Genomic DNA, 23,737 nt, shown 5'->3' with positions numbered 1-23,737 from the left:
TTAGCATCAACGTGAAGCTATATTTATATTTGCATTTCTATAGCGCTATTCACAATCACCAGGCATGCCAAAGCGCTTTACAGCCAATGAAGTACTTTTTGAAGTGTAGTCACTGTTGTAATGTAGGAAACACGGCACACAATTTGCACACAGCAAGCTCCCACAAACAGCAGTGTGATAATGACCAGATAATCTGGGTTTTTCTAGTGATGTTGATTGAGGGATAAATATTGGCCAGGACACCCGGGATAACTTCTTCGAAATAGTGCCATAGGATCTTTTACGCCCACCTGAGAATGCAGACGGGGCCTCGGTTTAGCGTCTCATCTGAAAGATGGCGCCTGTGACAGTGCAGTACTGCACTGGAGTGTCAGCCTAGATTTTTTGTGCTCAAGTCTCTGGAGAGGGACTTGAACCCACAACCTCTGACTCTGAGGCGAGTGTGCGACCAACTGAACCACAGCTGACATGTACATTGGATGGCAAGAACTGAACTAGCTCCTCCAGACACACTCACTTTTCTTTGCTCTGATGTCATGTCAGGCAACGACGCTAGGATTCGGACTGCATTAACACTATAACTGAAACATTGGTGTAAAGCAAAAGTGCCTCACATGTCATAACAGTTAGTGTGAGCGCAGCGAAGGGCATGCAGCCAAGCTATGAGCTTTGTACAATATTACAACTGGAACAGTTCAAAGAGGTTTTGACAGTGCTTAAGTCAGAACTTCCTGCTGTCACCCGCCCTTTGTAAACTGAAGTTAAAAATAATCAATTGCAGGAGCATGCATTTAGTGATGGATAATCTGACTTGCCTATCAGTACCCAAAGTTGTTTGTGCACCCAGCAACCATCAGGATAACTTTTGTGCAAGATCTAATATTACAGTTGCTTCGCCATCCATTGAAAAACAAAAACTGACGCTGTTGTTTGTGGGAGGTCCTTGCAGTAGACTCTCAGGAATGGGTGGGTGTACTCTCATAGAATCATAGAATGGTTGCAGCACAGAAGAAGGCCCTTCCGCCCTTCGAGCCCACGCCGGCTCTCTGCAAGAGCACTTCAGCTAGTCCCACTCCCCCGCCCTTTCCCCGTAGCCCTGCAAATATTTTATTTCAGGTACTTATCCAACTCCCTTTTGAAAGCTATGACTGAATCTGCCTCCACCACCCTTTCAGGCAGTGCATTCCAGATCATAACCACTCGTTGCGTAAACAAGTTTTTCCTCATGTCGCCTTTGGTTCTTCTGCCAATCACCTTAAATCTGTGTTCAAGGGATATGGGGAGAAGGCAGGGACAGGGTACTGAGTTTGGATGATCAGCCATGATCTAATTGAATGGCGGAGCAGGCTCAAGGGGCCGAATGGCCTACTCCTGCTCCTATCCTCTATGTTTCTGTGTCCTCTGGTTCTCGACCCTTCTGCCAATGGGAACAGTTTAACTTTTTCTACTCTGTCTAGACCCCTCTCAGTTCAACAATGGCCTGCTTTATCACGTTTTAAGACCTGATAGTCTTTAATGTGGGATATCACACAAGGACGGGTGATTGTTAACAGGCTCGGCTAAATCTTAGTTTGCAACAGTCTAATTTTATAACCTAATTCCAGTCACCCTGTTATTTTCTTTTGCTTACCAATTGTTTTCCCTTCTGAAGTTGTTGACTTTCTGCTGAGGTACAATTCAATGGGCCCTTTACCCATTATTCATGCATGAGCTTCACCAGTGAACCAGGCCCCGGATCTTATTTTGGAATGAATGCATCTCACATTGACTCGGAGCAGCAAGGTCAGTTTCTGAACTTGCAAGGCATTACAAGCAGGCTGACAATGTGCTCGTTTGACATCTGAATATTGATTTAAGCTGAAACTTCACTCAAACTGCTTAACACAAGGAAGGAATGTGAGAAGGTGGAATCAGAACTAAAGAGAGACTGCAAAAATAGGATTCTTTACTCGATGAGATTAAGGATTATCCATATGGGGAAAAGAGCATTTCATTTCAGCCAAGAAGGCATAGCTGTGTTTGAAGAGGAATAAAAGAGAAAAACTGCAAATGCTGGAAATTAAATAAAAACAAAAACCAGTGATCATCTGCAAAGAGCAAATATAATTTAAACACTTCAGGTCTATATTCATCAGATATTTTAGTAAAATTGGAAAAAAGAGAATGGGGTAAGTCAACGGCGGGGGGGGGGGGGGGGGGGAGGAATGAATAGATTTCTAGTTACAGAGGAGGAGTTAATGAGTTGCATGACCTACAAATTGCTCCATAGAAAAAGCGTTAGAAAGACTTGCATTTCTATAGCACCTTTCACGACCACCCGACGTCCCAAAGTGCTTTACAGCCAATGAAGTACCTTTTGAAGTGTATTGAAGGAACCGCGGCAGCCAATTTGCGCACAGCAAGCTCCCACAAACAGCAATGTGATAATGACCAGATAATCTGTTTTAGTGATGTTGATTGAGGGATAAATATTGGCCCAGGACACCAGGGGATAACTTCACTGCTCTTCTTCGAAATAGTGCCAATTGGATCTTTTACGTCCACCTGCGAGAGCAGACGGGGTCTTGGTTTAATGTCTCAACTGAAAGACGGAACCTCCGACAGTGCAGCTCCCCCTCAGTACTGAACTGGGAGTGTCAGCCTAGTGCTGGAGTAGGACTTGAACCCACAACCTTCTGACTCAGAGACGAGGGTGTTACCAACTGAGCCACAGCTGACACTTAAAATGTTAGATGATATAAAAGGTCAGCGAGGTAGTGGAAAGTTATTAAAGGAATATGCAGATAGTTGGAGGATGAACTGATATGGGAAAAATCAACAAACAAGAAAATGGAGGAAATTTGATAAAGAGGAAAAAAACCTTGCAAATGTCTGAAATGAAAACAGAAAATACTGGAAAAACACATTTCCTCCAGTCTCAAAGAGAGAAAAACAGGCAAACACCACTTCCCCCCCCCAACCTTTCTAACAAAGGATTTACACCCCAAATTATCAACCGATCTCCCCTTCCCCCAGACACCAATAGACCCATCCTGCATCACCAGCAACCCATGGATGGAGGATACAGCTAAGCTCTCAAAGTTACCGAAGTCAACCAGAGAGTTGCAGAGTGCCCAGGAGAAAGATGAGGTACTGGAGATAATTTTTAACTTCGCCACCTGGGTAGTAATCTGGCGGAACTGATCTTCCTGCCCTTTTTTAAAAAACATCAGGTGGGTTCTACAATGGGTGGGCAATCTGTTCTGCCAGGCTACCACCCTGGTGGCAAATTAGAAATATACCCCCACTGTTTCTGAAACGTGTGTTGAACTTGGTTGGAACAGGACAGAGATGGAGAGGTCAGAGTGGGAATGGGAGGGGAGGGAGTTAGAGTGGAGAGCGGTCTTGTGGGCAAAACGATCACCTGCATTTGGTCTTCTTGATGTAGTGGAGGCCACACCGTGAGCAGCAACTACAGTATACTAGATTAGATAGCCATGTTTCAAACTGTTCAAGTTAGAAACAGAGGATTTGCCACAGGACACCACCAAAAACATAAAAATGGACAGAGGCTAGGGGGAGAAAACAACAGTGTAGATGCAACAAAATAGAAAGCGAGTCTGAAAGGCAGAGGTGAAGGGTGATAATAAAAATCACTGATTTGTCTATAAATTCGAAAGAAAATAAGCAGAGTCAGAACTGTAAGCAGAATTAGAAGTGGACTTCCATACATTCATACTGCCATTCGATCCCTGATTAAGTTTCAATGTGGGTGACCTCAAATGATCCCCAGTCTGAAAGTTACTGACCAGTGGACTGAAGTCTAACTGCCTGTGAAGGATCTCCCTTCTCCACCTCTTCGCTCCTTTGTCATTTATATGAACTGTCCGCAGCTCCCCGCTAGCCAGATGGCTTTCTATAGCAGGGATCCTGTTACTGCAAATGAACAGGTTCACTTTTAAAGGGAGACTTCCAGAGCAAAGTCGATGAGGGAGAAATTCGGTGGAGCCGCAAATGGGGCGCCGAGCTCGCCTGGGCACCGGAATTAGCGCAGCGATCGGAGCAGTAGCGACCGCCGGAAATTCAGCTTGAACGCCCCAAGAGGGACACGGGGCGAGGCTCGAGGCGCTCTGCGTCCCTCTTAGGGCGCTGAAACTGAATATCGCAGCGCAACGTGCCGCAGCGCCACACGCTGCGGCACGGCGCGCTGCGGTACTGCAGGCCTTCCTCCCATTCTTAAGGGGGAGGGGCCTGCACCAGCGCGATGAGCGATCGCGAGTGCCGGCAAAAGAGCCCGGCACCGAGGAGAAGTGCCGGGCTCTCGGAAAACAACCGGCACTGCCGCGGGGGGAAAGCAGGAGGCTGGGGACGGAGGTGCTGGCAGGCGGCCGCCGAAAAAACGGCCGCCCCGCACCTCCACCTTAATTTGCGCCACTGCCGCCACAGGTAGGCCCCGTGAACCGGGCGCGATTTGCGAACGGCGCTACAGAGGCGGGCGCTACCGAATATCGAGACGCTGAGCACGCCGATGACGTTATCGGTGGCAGCGCAGCGCAACAGGCTAACGCCACCATTAGCGCCCCAGCTAAATAGCGCGGGAGGCGTGGCCAGTGGCGCTAAAGCCACTGAGTGCCCTCTTTAGGCGCTAACTGGTGGCGCAGCCCACCAAATTTCTAGGCCTATAACTCTTGAATGGAATAAAAAATAGATATATACAACCGCTCTACTTTTCAGACTTCCACTGCACTTAAACACTGGTGCAGCTGGGAAAACCTCTCTCCATCAATTGATGCAGTCTCAACATAGAAATCTCAACTCAGGTGCACAGCTTTTTTCCTTCTCAAATTCATTTTTTGCTGTACTTAAATTTTGAATTCAGATCACCCAAATCATCAATCATAGAATTAACGGCATGATTTGATTTCAAATTCATGAAATCAAATTTAAGTAGATCATCGGAAAAAGGACACTGCAGCTTTAAAAGTCAGGAAAAACAGGAAGCAAATGATGTGTGTTAATGATATACTGAAGTGTAGCTTGCCATGCGATTTAGGGTAGTCTAATGCCAGTCTGAACGGGTCAAGTCAAAAACAACCTACTGGAGGCTTAAAACTTACCGGAGCAAATAGTTGAATCTATTATATATCCGTCACGTACAGAAGCAGCATAAACGGAATAAAAGAAGATCATAGTCATTATCAAACTACTTAGAAATGTAAACAAGTGTCATTTTGTTGCATTTGTGCTGAAAAAAATGCAGGCAATACAATTGTATTTTGACAAATATTTTGGTAGTTTAATTAAATCAAATGGATGGGTTTAAATTCTGCTAAAACATTTTCCATTATTTGAGTAGATGGCCTTTTAACATTCCTGGCCCACTCAGCTTTCAAGCTGTGACGTGACCCTTCAGATAAATGACCTGAATAAATAATTGTGACTCGGAGTAAAAGTGAGAGAAAGACCAGAGCAATGTGCCCTAAAGTCACTGCACTTACGTCAAGCTGAAATCCCGAGGTTCTCCTACGTGTTGCTGTGGGAGGTTGGTTTTGGTCTTAAAACAATTGCTAAGTTCCCCTCTGAGGATTTTATTACTAGGAGGGAAACTTAAAAGGTTTGTAGATTGGAGGAAAGAGGGGATTGTTTAAATAAACACCCTTTATTTATGGTTGAGCATGATGGATTAAGCTTAACTCCAGCAAAAATACTCTCTTCATCGCTATCAATTTATCTTTCAAGATTACGTAGGTTCCATTCTTTAAAAGGGTACAGATAACAAAAGGAATCTCAAATATGAAACTTTCCTTGAATAAGGAATGGATAAACCAGACATTGCGGCCAATGAACATGGCACCTTAATAAAAGTGTAGAGTAATGAAAATAAAGCTGGTTTTAAGGGGAAATAGTCCAGAGAACACAAAGACCCCTGAATGGAAAATTATTTGTCTTAATCTACTTATATAGTTTTGTAGTGTTAGATTCAGGAGAATTCAACTGAGAGCTTTGCACAGCATGCCTCGCAACTCCGGAAGACAGTACCAGATGGATCAGGGCAAAGATGAAAGGAGAATCATTCATCTGTATCTTACAAGAATGCCCAAAAGTTAAACCATTTTGGTTCTATCACAGGTCTTAGAATTTACGATTCCAGGGTACGTATCTTGGCAGCTGTACTTATTTGATATGCAGATCCCAGAAATCAAAGATGGTGCCATCAGTCACCCAGGTGACAAAAGGATTAATTGCTTTGTTTTGGAAATCCTACTCACCTCCACCCTTGGGACAATGGCAATGTTTCACTCAACAACTTGAATATGAGGGAGTGACCTTCAGGTCTATACATGGGAGGATATTTCCCCCCCCCCTCCCCCAAGTCAAATAATTAAGGTAAAATATGAAGTCAGGGGTGTCAGAAAATGAACAGGTTGAGGTGAAAGTTGAAGGGGAAAGAGTTTAAAGGTGGCTGGGGCTGGGAGGTGGAAAGTAGGTTTATTTATGAATTGAAATTCTAAATGTCTGTCAACAGCAAGAGGCTAAATGCAATAATGTGCAAAGGCTCTCCGACATGAGTATGGTGCTTAAAACCCACTGACTAGCTCACTGGATAGTAAGTAATGTCAGTATGTCTTCCTTTTGTTCTGTCAGCAAGTTGTACGCAATAGTTTTGCTTGAAAATTTTAACAATTATTGCAAAAAAGAAATTCTTGTTCTCCTTTATACCACATAACTCGTTAGATAAATGTCTTAAGCATTAATGCCTGTATTTTGTTAACAAGAGCACAACAAAATGCTGCCTGCCTTATGCTTTATAGGTGGATGTGTTCACAAACCCGAGACTGAGATGTGTTATTCACATGTTTGGCAAAAAAATGGACGCAGTACTGATAATCTGGCACCATCTTCAGCGCAAAGAAAAATGTTTGGCAGTAGTAATATTTCCTAATGCCACATTTAGTATTTTAAAAGCACATCAGATTTTGATGCTAATTTTTTGGAACCTGGTAGAAAATAAAAATCCAATTCAGGCAGTAGTGCCAGAGCTCCAAGTTGGCTGAAATGGCAGCTAGTCTTTGGTTTCACTCCCAAAACAATTGCAGAGTACAGAATCTTGCTGGCCAGCAAAGGGGCACCTGGGCTTTTCTTCCAAGTGCTGGTTGCCTTAAAACACGGCCACCAGATACCCCGCTCATTCCCTCCTCCAGCCAGTTTAATCCCCTCACTTTGGCTGCTGCATGGTATCAACTGAAATTTCACTGCATGTCCGAGAGCACTGGGCATGTATCTGCAATCACGGTGGTTGCACGTTCATAGTGGATACTATTTAAAAAAAATTTTTTTGCTATAGCACCATTTCACAGGGGCAGGCGGCCTCAGAAGTAACTCGGCCAGGTGAACATTCACGTTTGAGCCTAAACAGAGTGCGTTCTAGTCTACTTAGCTAACAGCATTACAGACAAACCTGCTTCAGACACCATCTAATGTCCATGCAGCTGCAGTTTCCAAGTTGGGGTGGGGGCACCTGATAGTGATCCCAAGTATAACATTTGGCCAATTTTCCCCTCCCTAATGCAAGGCTAATTATAATCTTCAGTCGCCTCTCAGCTAAGATCATCCAACTCAGCACAGACTAATGATCAAAACTGGGAAATTCCTGACCTGTACAATTTAGTACTTGACTAGACGCTGCATATACCTACCAACTCATTGTGCATTTTTAAAAAAACATGCCGTTCTGAGCTGGCTATATCTTCCCCTCCCCTCTCCCTGTGTTGGCTCTGAAAAATTAGGGTCATTTTCAGGCTCAAGCATGCCAGATTCAAAACTAAATAAAAAAACACTTGATAGAACAAATGTAGCTTAGGCCAAACATTTCATATGAAAGAATAATAAAAATCAGAGGACTTCTTTGTTACAATCACAGTAATATATATCTGTGTGGCTGCATAGACTGAGTTACCATGCATTGTGTCTCTAATTATAAAAGATAAGCTTAGTGTTTGAAGAGAAGTATTTGCTCAATTACCTGATTAAACTTTGCATTCGCTATATTTTTTGTTTCTAATTTTCCGTACGTTGGTGCCTTGCAGGAGAATTCGACAAACAAGAGCAACTGGTCAAAGATTGCTGGGTACATGTTCTGCATATCTTCCGGTCCGACGCAAATTGCCTAAATGGGGGAAAAGAAACAAGTTAGGAAGATGTCAACAGAAAATCAGCCCATGATTTCATATTTCACGTTTGTGTTTTCAAAACGATGTCTTGCGACTTTTTTTTGTTCATTCTCGGGACGTGGGTGTCGCTGGCAAGGATCGCCCATCCCTAGTTGCCCTGAGGTGGTGGTGGTGGGGCTGCCTTCTTGAACCGCTGCAGTTCGTGTGGTGTATGCTTTGTAGTGGTTTGATACAACTGAGTGAGTGGCTTGCTAGGCCCACTTCAGAAAGAAGTTACGAGTCAACCACGTTGGTGTGGGGCTGGAGTCACATATTGGCCAGACTGGGTAACGACAGCAGGTTTCCGTCCCTAAAGGACATCAGTGAATCGGCTGGATGCTTGCGACAACTGACAGTTTCACGGTCACTTTTACTGAGATCAGCTTTTTATTTCTAGATTTCTTTTTATAAACTGTATTCAAATTCTCAAACTGCCGTGGCAAGATTTGGACTCACGTTCTCTGGATTATTAGTCCAGGCCTCTGGATTACAAGTCAACTGAACAGTAGGCGAGTGCCGTATAGAATTATCAGAGACAATGCTGATATGTGTTATAGAGAAATCGTTTTTAAAAAGAGCTTGTACAAGGTTTGATTGAAAGTAAATTATATTTTATATATCAGTTTGTGTTTGTTCAATGGCTGTTGAACTTTACTAACCCATCTAAATCAGAAAACTGGCTCGGGATTATGCATTTGCTCACGGATAGGGATCCATACCTCATGAGTGCTGCTAGCACAAATGAAGTCATTTTCCTTCTTTACCAGTGAGTTGCTCTGTATTCTCTCTGGAGTGCTCCCGAAAGTGCCCACCGAACAAAGTTAGACTTCCACCTTGAAGTCTTTTAGCTGGACAGAGTAACTTTGTTGGAGCCAGTAAATGATCTCACACACCATAGAATACAACTCATTTACAGCTCTCAGTAAGAGTGCGCAAGTAAGAATACTTTGTAAAGAATCTGCTTTACTAGTTAAATGAAAACTTGATCACTGAAGCCCATATATATTTAAGGCTCAACAAACACATGGGGGGAAAAATTCAGTATTGCCCCGCTTGGGGCGCCGTTATTGGCCGTGCGCAAAGTTCAGCACCTGGCGCTAATTATCGCCTCCGACAGCAAACTTGGCTTTTATCGCCCCTGGAGGTGATTGGAGCGCTAAATCAGGCGCTTCACACCTGTCTTAAGGCGCAAATGCCGAGGAGTGAGGCGCTACCTCAGAGCAAGGTGAAGCAAGGAAGGGCAAATCAAAATAAACCTGCAACGTGCTGCTCAGTACCCAAAACCCCTTCACACAGCGTTGAATCTCTCCAGAAGTCTCTCTCTCTCTCTCTCAGAATGTGTGGTGCAAAAATGTCACCGACAAAAAAAGGCAGGAAGCGGTCGCCTTTAAATAGCGCCCCCCCAGTCCCTTTCTGACAGCAAAACACTCCCCTCAACCTGTCGTTGCTAGCGGCAGGTGGTAAGGCAGGGGGCGCCACTCAATATCCGGTCCGGGGCGCTATCGAGGCATTGCGCACTCGACTGATGTCACGATCTGCCGACGCAGGAGATCGTGGCGGTAGTATTTAGCGCCGCCGCAAAATGTCTAGTTAATTTCGCGAGCGGCACAAACATCGCCGCGCCCGGGTGCTAGTTGCTTTGCGCCCCAATTGGCGCCCTCTTAAGGCGCTAACGGGAGGCGCAAACAACTGAATTTTTCCCCATGACCTTTAAAGGGTTAATGTGCAGGAAGGTACTTTCTGCTCTCTCCTCTCCCCACAAAATAATCTGACTTAAAAAAAAATTAAATCTCATGTCATGTGTAACTTCCACCATTTCAAATTTCCACACATGACTCCATGGGAAATAATACGGATCAAAGGTATTTACAATAAAAGATCTCCACAGTCCCCAACTTACCTTCTCCTTTTAGCACGTGGAGAATACGTTCACGCTTTCTCCGCTCCCCCCCACCCTTCACTCCTATCATGAAAGCATTGACTATCTGCACCATACTCTGGTACTGCACTCAAGTTGCTATGATTCATGTGCGACAATGAATGATGTGTACTATTCTAAAGTTCAGACCAATCTTCCAGCTGATCTCTGCTAACTCAGTGCAGACCAGGGATTGAACCTGGGATCTTCCTAATCTTTAGACCGTAGCTATACATTGGACAAACTTGTTTAGCTGTCGGGGAGCAGGGGGCGGCTGTAACACACGTGTTGTTAGAACATAAGAATTAGGAGGAGTGGGCCATACCGCCATTCAATTTGATCATGGCTGATCTTCAACCTCAACTCCACTTTCCCGCCTGATCCCCATATCCCTCGATTCCCCTAGAGTCCAAAATTCTATCGATTTCAGCCTTGAATATATTCAACGACTCAGCATCCACAGCCCTCTGGGGCAGAGAATTCCAAAGATTCACAACCCTCTGGGTGAAGAAATTCCTCATCTCAGTCTTAAATGGCCGACCCCGTATCCTGAGACTATGCCCCTCTACATAAGAAATAGGAGCCGGAGTCGGCCATTTTGCCCCTCGAGCCTGCTCCGCCATTCAATAAGATCATGGCTGATCTTCTACCTCAACTCTACTTTACTGCACTATCCCCATATCCCTTGGTTCCCTTAATATTCATAAATCTATCGCTTTCTGTTTTGAATATACTCAACGACTGAGCCGCCACAGCCCTCTGGGGTAGAGAATTCCAAAGACACTCAACCCTCTGAGTGAAGAAATTTCTCCTCATCTCAGTCCTAAATGGCCGACCCCTTATTCTGAGACTGAGGCCCCTGGTTCTAGACTCCCCAGCCAGGGAAAGCATCCTCCCTGCATCTACCCTGTCAAGCCCTGTAAGAATTTTGTATGTTTCAATGAGATCACCTCCCATTCTTCTAAACGCTAGAGAATATAGGCCCAGTCTACTCAATCTGTCCTCATAGGACAATCCCCCCATCCCAGGAACCAGTCTGGTGAACCTTCGTTGCACTCCCTCTATGGCAAGGATATCCTTCTTTAGGTAAGGAGACCAAAACTGTACACAGTACTCCAGGTGTGGTCTCACCAGGGGCCTATATAATTTCAGTAAGATGTCTTTACTCTTATACTCAAATCCTCTTGTAATAAAGGCCAACATACCATTTGCTTTCCTAATTGCTTGCTGTACCTGCATGTTAACTTTCAGTGATTCGTGTACTAGGACACCCAGGTCCCTCTGAACACCAACATTTCCCAGTCCCTAGTTCTAAACTCTCCAGCCAGGGGAAACAACCTCTCAGCAGCTACCCTGTCAATCCCCCTCAAAATCTTATATTCTTATGTTGATTACCTTCACCAACAGTTACTGCCTTCTATACTTTATTTGTGAACTATCAACCTTCGGTACTAATTGCAAACAAAATGTACATGGGCAAAAGCTCAACAGACGTTTCATGTAAAACTGGAATTACATCACAAAGAATAGAGGCTGCTGTTTATTTTGTGAGGTTCAGCCCCATCAGGTCAATTTTAAACCTCAATGGATTTGCAAATGAAAGCAAATTCAATTAAAAAGTGATGTTTAAAAGCAGACATTTCCGACACCAAAAACACATATTTCACTTACGTTATACCAGTATTTGAACATTTGTGAATTAAAGTCAATGAATTGGGTCTTCATCTTCACAAAAAAGTGTAACAGGTCAAATTACTTTTTTTTTTAACCCCCTTCCTTTTCCCATCAATTCTCCTATCCTCACAAATGCCCACACATGGACTTCCAGCAGAGATCGTTCAATTCTCACCTCCCCATTTCAGGAAGGCTGAGGCTGAGGGTAGCATCCTTACCATCGGCCCATCAACATCAGCTAATTCAGCCCAGAAACAATTTCATTTTCTGTTTAAGCTCCAACGTCCACTCTCTCTAATGATTCACCAAGTTTGTCCAATGAGACAAAAGACCAGGGAAGTCTTGGGTCTGTGCTGAGTTAGCCGCTCACACGAGGAGCTATAGCTGGTCAGCGAGGAGAAAACTAGCCGGCGTCCCCTCTCCTGATCGCCACCATCTGGTGGGAGTGCGCATGTGTGACATTGAGCGGGGACAAGATCAATTTAAAGTTCTTTAAAGAGTGCAGTTTAAAAGTCTGCGACTCACTTATTAAATATGTACCAGAATACAATATATAATTCAGACTGGTAACCTGAGCACTGTACACCAACATACCCAACACATGGATGAAATATTGGATGTTCTGTTCCATATCTGCTTTTTTCAAATGAACACACAAATTCAATATTAATTAAAAAAACCCCAATAAGTTTCTGATCTTCATTCACCATCCTGACTGATGATTAGAGCAGCAACTACACTTTTCTGCAGTAGAGTTTGCAATTGGGGAACACAGAGCCAATGTTTAGTTGCAAACGTTTGTAAATTCTCGACAAATTACCAATGAATCAAATTGAAAAATTAAATATTTGCACTTTATGGACAGCAAGAAAACAGCTAAAAAGGCCCAAGCTCCATACTAACAAACCCACCCACCTTTTTCCATTCAGCAGAATGGACTTGATAATTAAATTGGAGAATTTGCACAGTCGCACAAAATGCTCTTGTATTTTAATATACTGTCAGTCCATGGCTAATTCCCTTCCATATATAGAAGCTTCTGAATGGAACCACCCCAATGGAGGGAAGATTGTTTCCTTTTTCCAATTGGTCCCATTAAGCAAAAAGCATTCAAAGGTTATGTACAGGAAACTTTCGATTTACCGGCACCTAAATAACCGGAAATGTCGGTTAACCGGCAAAATTCAGGAGTAGGTTCAGGTAAGTTTTATTACTTGCCTTCCTCGATCTGTTGCTGTGCAAGGGTGTGGCTGCAGCTGTTGCTAAGCTACAGAGACGCTTGGAACTTGTGGCCATTGTTCTGAACATGTTGCTAAGCAACGGGGTTTGTTGCTTTATACGGAGCTCTCAGCTCTCCCTATCTTTTACTATAGCTTTCGGTTATCCGGAATTTTTGATGAACTGGCACCACGTCGGTCCCGTCAGTGCCGGATAAAAAAAAGTTTCCTGTAGTGCTACATATTACAGTAACGTGTTCTCCAGGTGACCACATCTAAAAGTCACTAAAATCCATCCAACAGCAAGTTTGCATTACATAATACAATAAGAGGGAACACAACTGGTACCTTGAGCTACTTCGGGCTGTATTCTTTGTAGGTCAATAACAGTGCATTACTATGTCAAATCTATTCAAACAATTATGCTATTTATAATATTGTTTTATGAATCACCTAATCTGCACTCATTGCAAAGGGTTTGAGTACTTGGTTAGCAACCTGTTCGTGAAGCTCTGACGATTTCTTTACTTTGAAGTATTTGCACCTGCTAAACCACTAATGGATCAACTACAATCCCAGTCAAATCTGTTGCCACAGCCCATTTGTTTTTGTCTGTCCACAACCATGTAAAACAAGTTTTGCCTTTATAGAAACTTGCTCATTAACTAGCCTGTACTGTACTGATACTTGTCCATGAATCAGATTTTTATGCATCAAGTCCACAACTTGTGTTTTTGTCACCTACTCTGGATAGGCACTTGAGGGAAATAAACTTGCAGGGCTACGGGGATAGAGCAGGGGAATAGGACTGACTGGATTGCTCCACAGAGAGCCGGCACGGACTCGATGGGCCGAATGGCCTCCTTCTGTGCCATTATGGCTCTATGACTAATAGTACGGTGACCTTGTATAGTGTATAAAGTCTCAATACCTTCTGTAAGACGTCGAGAGCTATCAGCACTGCTTCTTGTAGACTCGTCAGTACTGCTTCAGTGTACGATGGCAGAATGAATGGGGAGGCGTCAGAGCTAATTGGAACTGACACAGCGCCGTGCAGTATTACACCCAACTTCTTCAGGTCCTCCATGCTGAAGCCCGACTTGATGTGCTGGTACAGAGCTGGGAAGATCTGCACAAGTGCTGTGAGGAATGGCTGGCTGGGAATAAAGAACAGCTTATCGCAAGTGGCTGGTGGCATTGTGCTCTCCGAACCTATCTTGTACCAGGTGTTCCACGCAGCCCACCACAGGGCAGAGTCCTCAATCTCATCTACTACAGCATTCAGTTCAGCTCCGTTGTATCTGCCTAGCCTTTCTCCCACTGAATCTGTCCTGGAGAAGACTCTAGGCGGCCCCGGGGGGATCAACGGCCCCACAAAAACCGGCATACTGACTCCAGAAAGCCCTTCTGGCTTGTCGCATTCTTTTACAGGGGTCACGATCTGTAAAATTTCCTGACAACTCTTTAGAGCTGCCAGTGAAACTTCGCTGTTCTTGCTCAGTGCAGCTGACTGGATGTGATCCAGCAATACGTCCCAAGCTTTGGAAAAGTCCCCTGCAACAAATTAAAACAAGATATGTTGGTAATAGAGGTTCTAAGGTTCTCAATGGTCATCGACACAACGCTGAAAACATCATATTTTAAAAGCATGATTTACAAGTATTTGGCGAGATTTTGGGGGAAAAAGGCATTACCTAAAGACTGTAGCAAGTATCTCCTGGTGTTAAAGATTCTAGCCACCCCAGCCAATGTTAAAACCCACGTCTCTGCCCATTGCTTCTCAGCAGTGTCTCTAGAATGATGAATAAGGATATTTCCACCACCAGACTCGATCTTCTCCTTGTCTGCTGTAGTGGATGACTCTCTAACCCGCTCCAGCAGGGGAAATAAAACCTAACATGAACCAAGAACAAAGAGGATTTAGTACAAATACCTGCTATCAGAATGAAATCAATGCAAGAAATGTCAGTGCAAACTATACCTATAAATAAGCACGTACAAAACGTTGACATTATTTATACTGATCACCTAAACTCTCACTAGGTATTGACGTGACAGCTCCTTTTAAATGCACTCAATTTTGCTGGGGCTGAAGTAAAATTTTCCTTCAAAAGCAATATCCAACTTCACAGTATTTTCTTTAAATTAGGGCCTCTCTTATTGCATTGCTTGAGGGTGAAATGTATTTTGCCACACCTCTTTTGTGAACTAACCCTTTCCCCCATGTCACAGTATGTCCGGGGCACACTGCCAATCCCCAGTATCTTTCTGACTTGTTTGACGTTGCTAGGCAGCTTGGACAAAGGATTGTTCGGACGAGTGTTGTTTTGGGATATGGACATGGTCAACGTTACCATGTTCCTGGGTCTGCCACTAACAAAGCCAGAGCCCAGTTCTCAGGACCAGTGGCGAGTATACACTGAACATCCTAGCCTTGGGCCCCTGGTTTCTCACTAACAGACAGCTGGAATGCTAGTTGATTTGTCTTTGTGTTGGGTTAACTATTTTTCACTCTCTGTGTATGGATTTCTCACACTTTCCCTCAATGTTGTCACTGTACCTCTATTTGCTTCTGGCTCTTTGTCACTCTTAGGTCTTGTTTTTTTCCTGAAAATTTCTCGTTTCCTTTACCTCCTCTTTCTTCTGCAGGTCTCCTCACGCTCTCCCCACCTCCCTCGCCCCACACTCCCTATGTCTCCCAACAGTGCTCCTTTAATGACTGGTTCAATTTGCAACTTGGGAGTGCACAGCAGAATGGCAGTCTACACATCAGAGACGACGACTGGGTGAGGAGTTGGAGGAGGGGGGGACTGGGTGAGGAGTTGGAGGAGGGACTGGGTGAGGAGTTGGAGGAGGGGGGGACTGGGCGAGGAGTTGGAGGAGGAGGGACTGGGCGAGGAGTTGGAGGAGGAGGGACTGGGTGAGGAGTTGGAGGAGGAGGGACTGGGTGAGGAGTTGGAGGGGGGACTGGGTGAGGAGTTGGAGGAGGGACTGGGTGAGGAGTTGGAGGAGGGGGGACTGGGTGAGGAGTTGGAGGAGGGGGGGACTGGGTGAGGAGTTGGAGGAGGGGGGGACTGGGTGAGGAGTTGGAGGAGGGGGGGACTGGGCGAGGAGTTGGAGGAGGGACTGGGCGAGGAGTTGGAGGAGGGACTGGGCGAGGAGTTGGAGGAGGGACTGGGCGAGGAGTTGGAGGAGGGACTGGGCGAGGAGTTGGAGGAGGGACTGGGCGAGGAGTTGGAGGAGGGACTGGGCGAGGAGTTGGAGGAGGGACTGGGCGAGGAGTTGGAGGAGGGACTGGGCGAGGAGTTGGAGGAGGGACTGGGCGAGGAGTTGGAGGAGGGACTGGGCGAGGAGTTGGAGGAGGGACTGGGCGAGGAGTTGGAGGAGGGACTGGGCGAGGAGTTGGAGGAGGGACTGGGCGAGGAGTTGGAGGAGGGACTGGGCGAGGAGTTGGAGGAGGGACTGGGCGAGGAGTTGGAGGAGGGACTGGGCGAGGAGTTGGAGGAGGGACTGGGCGAGGAGTTGGAGGAGGGACTGGGCGAGGAGTTGGAGGAGGAGGGACTGGGTGAGGAGTTGGAGGGACTGGGTGAGGAGTTGGAGGGGGGACTGGGTGAGGAGTTGGAGGAGGGACTGGGTGAGGAGTTGGAGGAGGGACTGGGTGAGGAGTTGGAGGAGGAGGGACTGGGTGAGGAGTTGGGTGAGGAGGGACTGGGTGAGGAGTTGGGGGAGGAGGGACTGGGCGAGGAGTTGGAGGAGGGACTGGGCGAGGAGTTGGACGAGGGGGGACTGGGTGAGGAGTTGGAGGGGGGACTGGGTGAGGAGTTGGAGGAGGAGGGACTGGGTGAGGAGTTGGAGGAGGAGGGACTGGGTGAGGAGTTGGAGGGGGGACTGGGTGAGGAGTTGGAGGAGGGACTGGGTGAGGAGTTGGAGGAGGAGGGACTGGGTGAGGAGTTGGAGGAGGGACTGGGCGAGGAGTTGGAGGAGGGGGGACTGGGTGAGGAGTTGGAGGAGGAGGGACTGGGTGAGGAGTTGGAGGAGGAGGGACTGGGTGAGGAGTTGGAGGAGGGACTGGGTGAGGAGTTGGAGGAGGGACTGGGTGAGGAGTTGGAGGAGGGACTGGGCGAGGAGTTGGAGGAGGGGGGACTGGGTGAGGAGTTGGAGGGGGGACTGGGTGAGGAGTTGGAGGAGGAGGGACTGGGTGAGGAGTTGGAGGAGGAGGGACTGGGTGAGGAGTTGGAGGGGGGACTGGGTGAGGAGTTGGACGAGGGGGGACTGGGTGAGGAGTTGGAGGGGGGACTGGGTGAGGAGTTGGAGGAGGAGGGACTGGGTGAGGAGTTGGAGGAGGAGGGACTGGGTGAGGAGTTGGAGGGGGGACTGGGTGAGGAGTTGGAGGAGGGACTGGGCGAGGAGTTGGACGAGGGGGGACTGGGTGAGGAGTTGGAGGGGGGACTGGGTGAGGAGTTGGAGGAGGAGGGACTGGGTGAGGAGTTGGAGGAGGAGGGACTGGGTGAGGAGTTGGAGGGGGGACTGGGTGAGGAGTTGGAGGAGGGACTGGGTGAGGAGTTGGAGGAGGAGGGACTGGGTGAGGAGTTGGAGGAGGGACTGGGCGAGGAGTTGGAGGAGGGGGGACTGGGTGAGGAGTTGGAGGAGGAGGGACTGGGTGAGGAGTTGGAGGAGGAGGGACTGGGTGAGGAGTTGGAGGAGGGACTGGGTGAGGAGTTGGAGGAGGGACTGGGTGAGGAGTTGGAGGAGGGACTGGGCGAGGAGTTGGAGGAGGGGGGACTGGGTGAGGAGTTGGAGGGGGGACTGGGTGAGGAGTTGGAGGAGGAGGGACTGGGTGAGGAGTTGGAGGAGGAGGGACTGGGTGAGGAGTTGGAGGGGGGACTGGGTGAGGAGTTGGACGAGGGGGGACTGGGTGAGGAGTTGGAGGGGGGACTGGGTGAGGAGTTGGAGGAGGAGGGACTGGGTGAGGAGTTGGAGGAGGAGGGACTGGGTGAGGAGTTGGAGGGGGGACTGGGTGAGGAGTTGGAGGAGGGACTGGGCGAGGAGTTGGACGAGGGGGGACTGGGTGAGGAGTTGGAGGGGGGACTGGGTGAGGAGTTGGAGGAGGAGGGACTGGGTGAGGAGTTGGAGGAGGAGGGACTGGGTGAGGAGTTGGAGGGGGGACTGGGTGAGGAGTTGGAGGAGGGACTGGGTGAGGAGTTGGAGGAGGAGGGACTGGGTGAGGAGTTGGAGGAGGGACTGGGCGAGGAGTTGGAGGAGGGGGGACTGGGTGAGGAGTTGGAGGAGGAGGGACTGGGTGAGGAGTTGGAGGAGGAGGGACTGGGTGAGGAGTTGGAGGAGGGACTGGGTGAGGAGTTGGAGGAGGGACTGGGTGAGGAGTTGGAGGAGGGACTGGGCGAGGAGTTGGAGGAGGGGGGACTGGGTGAGGAGTTGGAGGGGGGACTGGGTGAGGAGTTGGAGGAGGAGGGACTGGGTGAGGAGTTGGAGGAGGAGGGACTGGGTGAGGAGTTGGAGGGGGGACTGGGTGAGGAGTTGGAGGAGGGACTGGGTGAGGAGTTGGAGGAGGAGGGACGGGGTGAGGAGTTGGAGGAGGAGGGACTGGGCGAGGAGTTGGAGGATGGACTGGGCGAGGAGTTGGAGGAGGGGGGACTGGGTGAGGAGTTGGAGGAGGAGGGACTGGGTGAGGAGTTGGAGGAGGGACTGGGTGAGGAGTTGGAGGGGGGGACTGGGTGAGGAGTTGGAGAAGGAGGGGCTGGGTGAGGAGTTGGAGGAGGGACTGGGTGAGGAGTTGGAGGAGGGACTGGGTGAGGAGTTGGAGGGGGGGGACTGGGCGAGGAGTTGGAGGAGGGACTGGGTGAGGAGTTGGAGGGGGGACTGGGTGAGGAGTTGGAGGAGGGGGGGGACTGGGTGAACTTTTGGCATTAGAACCCCACACACAGAACAAAGGTTTGCAAGTTCATTCTCTCCCTTTTTGAATTTTATACTCTCAGACTAAAATATTACAGACTAAAAATTAGCATTAGTAGATGCTACTGATTCAGAAAACAATCTAAATCTCAGTTTAGAACCTTTAGTGGGCATATTAATGCAACCAAGTACACGTGACACCATACAGCGGTTGACATTTACCAATCTAACAAAATCTGATTTAACAAGCAGATTAACCCCAAAGGAGTGGGGCGTGTCGTCGGGCTAAAGTTAGGAAAACGGTGGAGACATTGAGCAGGGAGACAGCAGAGCCAGAGTAAAAGGCAGAGAGCACCCAGTGGGATTCAGTATGGGTCTGAGCAGAGATGTAGCGATGTCTCAGCAGGGGCTCCCTGGAAACAGCTCCGAAGTTCATCGTATCACAGTGGCCAGGCATGAGACAGCACAAAGGCAGAAAAGGAAGAGAAAGCCTTGCATTTCTCTAGCGCCTTTCATGATCACTAGGCGTCCCAAAGCGCTTTACAGACAATGAAGTACTTTTGAAGTGTAGTTACTGTTGTAATGTAGGAAACGTGGCAGCCAATTTGCGCACAGCAAGCTCCAACAAACAGCAATGTGATAATGACCAGATAATCTGTTTTAGTGATGTTGATTGAGGGATAAATATTGGCCAGGACACCGGGGATAACTCCCCTGCTCTTCTTCGAAATAGTGCCATGGGATCTTATACATCCACTTGAGGGGGCAGACGAGGCCTCGGTTTAACTTCTCATCCAAAAGGCGGCACCTCTGACAGTGCAGCACTCCCTCAGCACTGCACTGGAGTGGAGTGTCAGCCTGGATTTTTGGGAGAAGCAGAGGGCCAGAGTGCACAGCACGGAGGTAGAGATTATTCACAGAACCCAGGTGTGAGGAAGCATGGCAAGGAGGCGAACAGTCAGGTAGGGAACAAATTATGGAGCTGAGGGCAGGGAAAGCGTGAAGCCCAGAACGGAGAAAGTGCAAGGCTTGGAGCTGAGGCTGGGAAATTGCGACTCAGCTAGAACACTTGGGGTGAAGGTGCCAACTGCCTCACCCAGCCTGCGATGTTATGCAGTACAAACAATTATTTTCTGGCTTCTCTAGTACCTTCCACAACACTGTATGCCAGGTCGCGTGCTGCAGTAAAGTTCCATGTGCACCAACTGTGGAAAACAAGGTCTGCCCTCCACTCTTTCGGACAGCCGGTCTTGGATCCACACACAGCTCTCCCAGCTTTGAGTAAAGGCACAGCCAGAGGCAGTCAAATGGTGGAGCAGGGTGGAACGGCCGATTCAGAGGGACTCCCTTTTCCTCTGCCTGCTTCTGCAGCATAGCTTCTTCCTTGTCGAGTTCCTTCTCGATGGTCTCTCCCCGTTGGAAAAAATAGTCTGAAATGTTCCACTGGGGGAAAAACACACGGACGGATGTTATAAAGATAGGGAAAGACTTACATGCAAAGAGTAACTGATTATACACTCGGTTCCTGCTCGATGGAGACCCTAAACTCGAGATTCTAAAACTTTAAAGAAAAACTCTAGGTAGGATGAAGGTTAAAATAAATTACTAAGAACACTGGCCTTTGCATATATCTATCTCTATAATATATATATAATATAAATATATGGAAACATTTAGTGTAGATTCTACTGTAGTTTGTTTACAGTGAGATCTTGTAATAGAACAATGCTCTAGTTGTTAACAGAAGGTAAATATGGAATAAGCAACATCCTTCAAAAAAAAACTGCCATAATTAAATCTTTATCTTCAATAGATATTTACTTGAGATGGAGCAGCAATGTGACTGGAATATAGAGACGGACACCAACAAAACTGGGATATATCCAGTGTTGGTCATTCGCGGCTGCATCTGAAGCAGTAAATATGAACAGGAAATGCTGGAAATACTCAGCAGGTCAGGCAGCATCTGTGGAGAGAGCAGTTCTGACGGAAGGTCATCGACCTGAAACGTTAACTCGGTTTTTCTCTCCCCAGATGCTGCCAGACCTGCTGAGCAACGCTCCCTTTAATTATTTTGGGGGGTGCGCGGCCCCTTTAAATGCCACGCATTCACGGTTTTTCCTATTTAAAAGCCGGTGAGCCGGCTGCGCGGCGTAAAGGGAACATTGCTGCAGTGTATTTCCAGATTTCCAGCATCCGCAGTATTTTGCTTTTACAGTAAATATGAAACCTGACCAGACTGACAGCTCCTGGCTACCAAAGGCAACAAGATCTGCTGAATTCTTAGACTTCAGCTAAGTGCAATACAAGTGATTAAATGTTAAACTGCAATCATTAAACCAGACATTTACTCAACCCCAATGTTACTAAACACTTGAAAAGAATACAACAATCACCCCTGCTTAAAAGGAAAGGGTACCTCTATGGCTTAGTACCATCAATAAGCAAACACTCACCTCTGCGACTATTTTAAACATGAATGTCAGCGCTGGGGATTGGAATATTAACCACTTCTGGCACCTTTCAGCCAAGGGCAGATGCAGATTAATCCTAACCGTCCACTCTGCTTCACAATACACCTTAAATCCAACCTCGGAATAGCAACCTCTCCCATTGCAAAAGTGCCTAACTTTCCACCTCACCAACCATCCTTTGACATCTGAGTGAATGCTCAGTGATTGACAATCTTGCGCTGTGGACTTGCACCGAACCAAACCCATTTCATTGAAGAGTTGGCACTGGGGAGGAGACTTTGACTCCACGTTTTAGCAGCATTGAAACTGAGGTCACAGAGGTGGGAGTGCCATGTTCCCATTGCGTCACCTCGCCGTTAAAAAGTATATGCAGCGACAGTGTTCACTGGTGTGCCACTTGCAGCCACATTGAAAGGATGAAGTTCTCTGACTAAAACTTACCAAGAGTCCAATTGACGTCAAACTGATATTCAGCTCTTGATTCTGAAGGCCAAAGCTGCCGGCAACATCCACGACAATCTGAAGGCAGGTGCTGGGCATTGTGGGCAGAAAGTCAGTCACCACTAACTGCAAGCACTGGAACGCTGTGCGGATTAGAGATTCTCTGCAAAGGAGGAAGAAAACCATCCATTACCCAAGGTGAAATGATTCCGTCACCTGCGGGGGAGGAAGAACCCTTTCGGAAAATACTTCACAACAATAAAAGCCGAGGATTAGAACCCATCCTAATTAAATTTGTACCTTAATTACATCTGCACCCTCTAGAGGCAGTGCACGGAAAGTAATAAATCAGTCTCGCAGTCTGTTAACTACAGGAAACTTTGGTTTATCCGGAGGTTGTATGTCCGGAATACTCGATCTAACGGCAAAAATCAGGAGCCGTTTTCTATAAGTTTTTTTAGTTCTCGTTCTTTTTTCCCCCCCAGTCAGGCACTGCAATGTCTGTAGCTATAGCAACAGCTTCAGCTAGAGACGCTTGCAGCTGCAGCCGACTCTTTAGAAGCTGTCGCTAAGCAACAGTGTTTGTTGTCCGATACGGAGATGAAAACCTCCGTATGCTTCAACATTAACTTTGTATGTCCGGCAGTTTTGATAGATTGGCAACACGCCGGTCCCGTCGGTGCCGGATATCACAAAGTTTCCTGTAAGTGCTAAATTTTGGCTTCAGAAGTAAAACAGGAGTAATTACAAACTCCTTTTGTCTTGCACCATCATCCCTTTTGTCTTCTAATCTCTCCTGCCTTCCATCCTATCACAGACCTTCCCTTTTGTTCTTTCCTCCCCTCCCCCCTTTCCCTGCCCCTGCACTTGCTTAAAAACCTGTTCCATCTCCAGCTTTTTCCAGTTCTGACGAAGGGTCATCGACCTGAAATGCTAACTCTGTTTCTCTCTCCACAGATGCTGCCTGACCTGCTGAGTATTTCCAGCATTTTCTGTTTTTTATTTCAGATTTCCAGCATCTGCGGTATTTTGCTTTTGTAGTAATTATAAACCAACAGCTTCTGGATCTTTGAGAAAAGAACAACTTGTATTTCTATCGCGCCTTTAATGTAGTAAAACGTCCCAAGGTGCTTCAGAAGAGCGTGATCAGACAATAGGACAGGTGACTAAATGCTTGATCAAACGTCTGGTTCTTTTCAGTAAAATAACAAAATACACATTTCCCACATTACAAGTGACTACAGTGTCGTCGACAGTGCTATCAAGCGGCACTTACTCAGCAATAACCTGCTAACTGACGCCCAGTTTGGGTTCTGCCAGGGCCACTCAGCTCCTGACCTCATTACAGCCTTCGTCCAAACATGGACAAAAGAGCTGAACTCAAGAAGTGAGGTGAGAGTGACTGCCCTTGACATCAAGGCAGCATTTGATCGAGTGTGGCATCAAGGAGCCCTAGCAAAACTGAAGTCAATGGGAATCAAGGGGAAAACTCTCCATTGGTTGGAATCATACCTAGCACAAAGGAAGTTGGCTGTGGTTGTTGGAGGTCATTCATCTCAGTCACATGACATCACTGCAGGAGTTCCTCAGGGCAGTGTCCTAGGCCCAACCATCTTTAGCTGTTTCATCAATGACCTTCCCTCCATCATAAGGTCAGAAGTGGGGATGTTCGCTGATGATTGCACACTGTTCAGCACCATTCGAGACTCGTCAGATACTGACGCAGTCCATGTCCATATGCAGCAAGACCTGGACAACATTCAGACTTGGGCTGACAAGTGGCAAGTAACATTCGCACCACACAAGTGCCAGGCAATGACCATCTCCAACAAGCGAGACTCTAACCATCTCCCCATGACATTCAATGGCATTACCATCGCTGAATCCCCCACTATCAACATCCTGGGGGTTACC

General features: G+C 47.1%; 1 protein-coding gene across 3 annotated transcripts in view; it reads right to left on the bottom strand.

Annotated features, from left to right (window-relative positions):
* Positions 1–23,737, bottom strand: part of mon2 (MON2 homolog, regulator of endosome-to-Golgi trafficking) — a 158,666-nt gene that overhangs the window by 15,763 nt on the left and 119,166 nt on the right. For 2 of the 3 annotated variants that reach the window (XM_086009423.1, XM_086009425.1), the window contains 6 exons: positions 21,824–21,986; positions 20,058–20,351; positions 14,693–14,891; positions 13,930–14,552; positions 8,003–8,146; positions 5,097–5,114 (listed from right to left, as the gene is read on the bottom strand). In XM_086009423.1, coding sequence (XP_085865549.1) covers positions 5,097–5,114; positions 8,003–8,146; positions 13,930–14,552; positions 14,693–14,891; positions 20,058–20,351; positions 21,824–21,986 — 1,441 coding nt within the window. The remainder of the gene's footprint in view (positions 1–5,096; positions 5,115–8,002; positions 8,147–13,929; positions 14,553–14,692; positions 14,892–20,057; positions 20,352–21,823; positions 21,987–23,737) is intronic. The other variant, XM_086009424.1, reaches the window with a different exon arrangement.

The sequence above is a fragment of the Somniosus microcephalus genome, chromosome 16, assembly GCF_052327205.1.
Source record: "Somniosus microcephalus isolate GS21.2 chromosome 16, FLI_Smic_1.0, whole genome shotgun sequence".
Classification (NCBI taxonomy): domain Eukaryota; kingdom Metazoa; phylum Chordata; class Chondrichthyes; order Squaliformes; family Somniosidae; genus Somniosus; species Somniosus microcephalus.
Note: the sequence above shows the minus strand (reverse complement) of the source record. Positions and strands in the feature narration are given on the sequence as shown.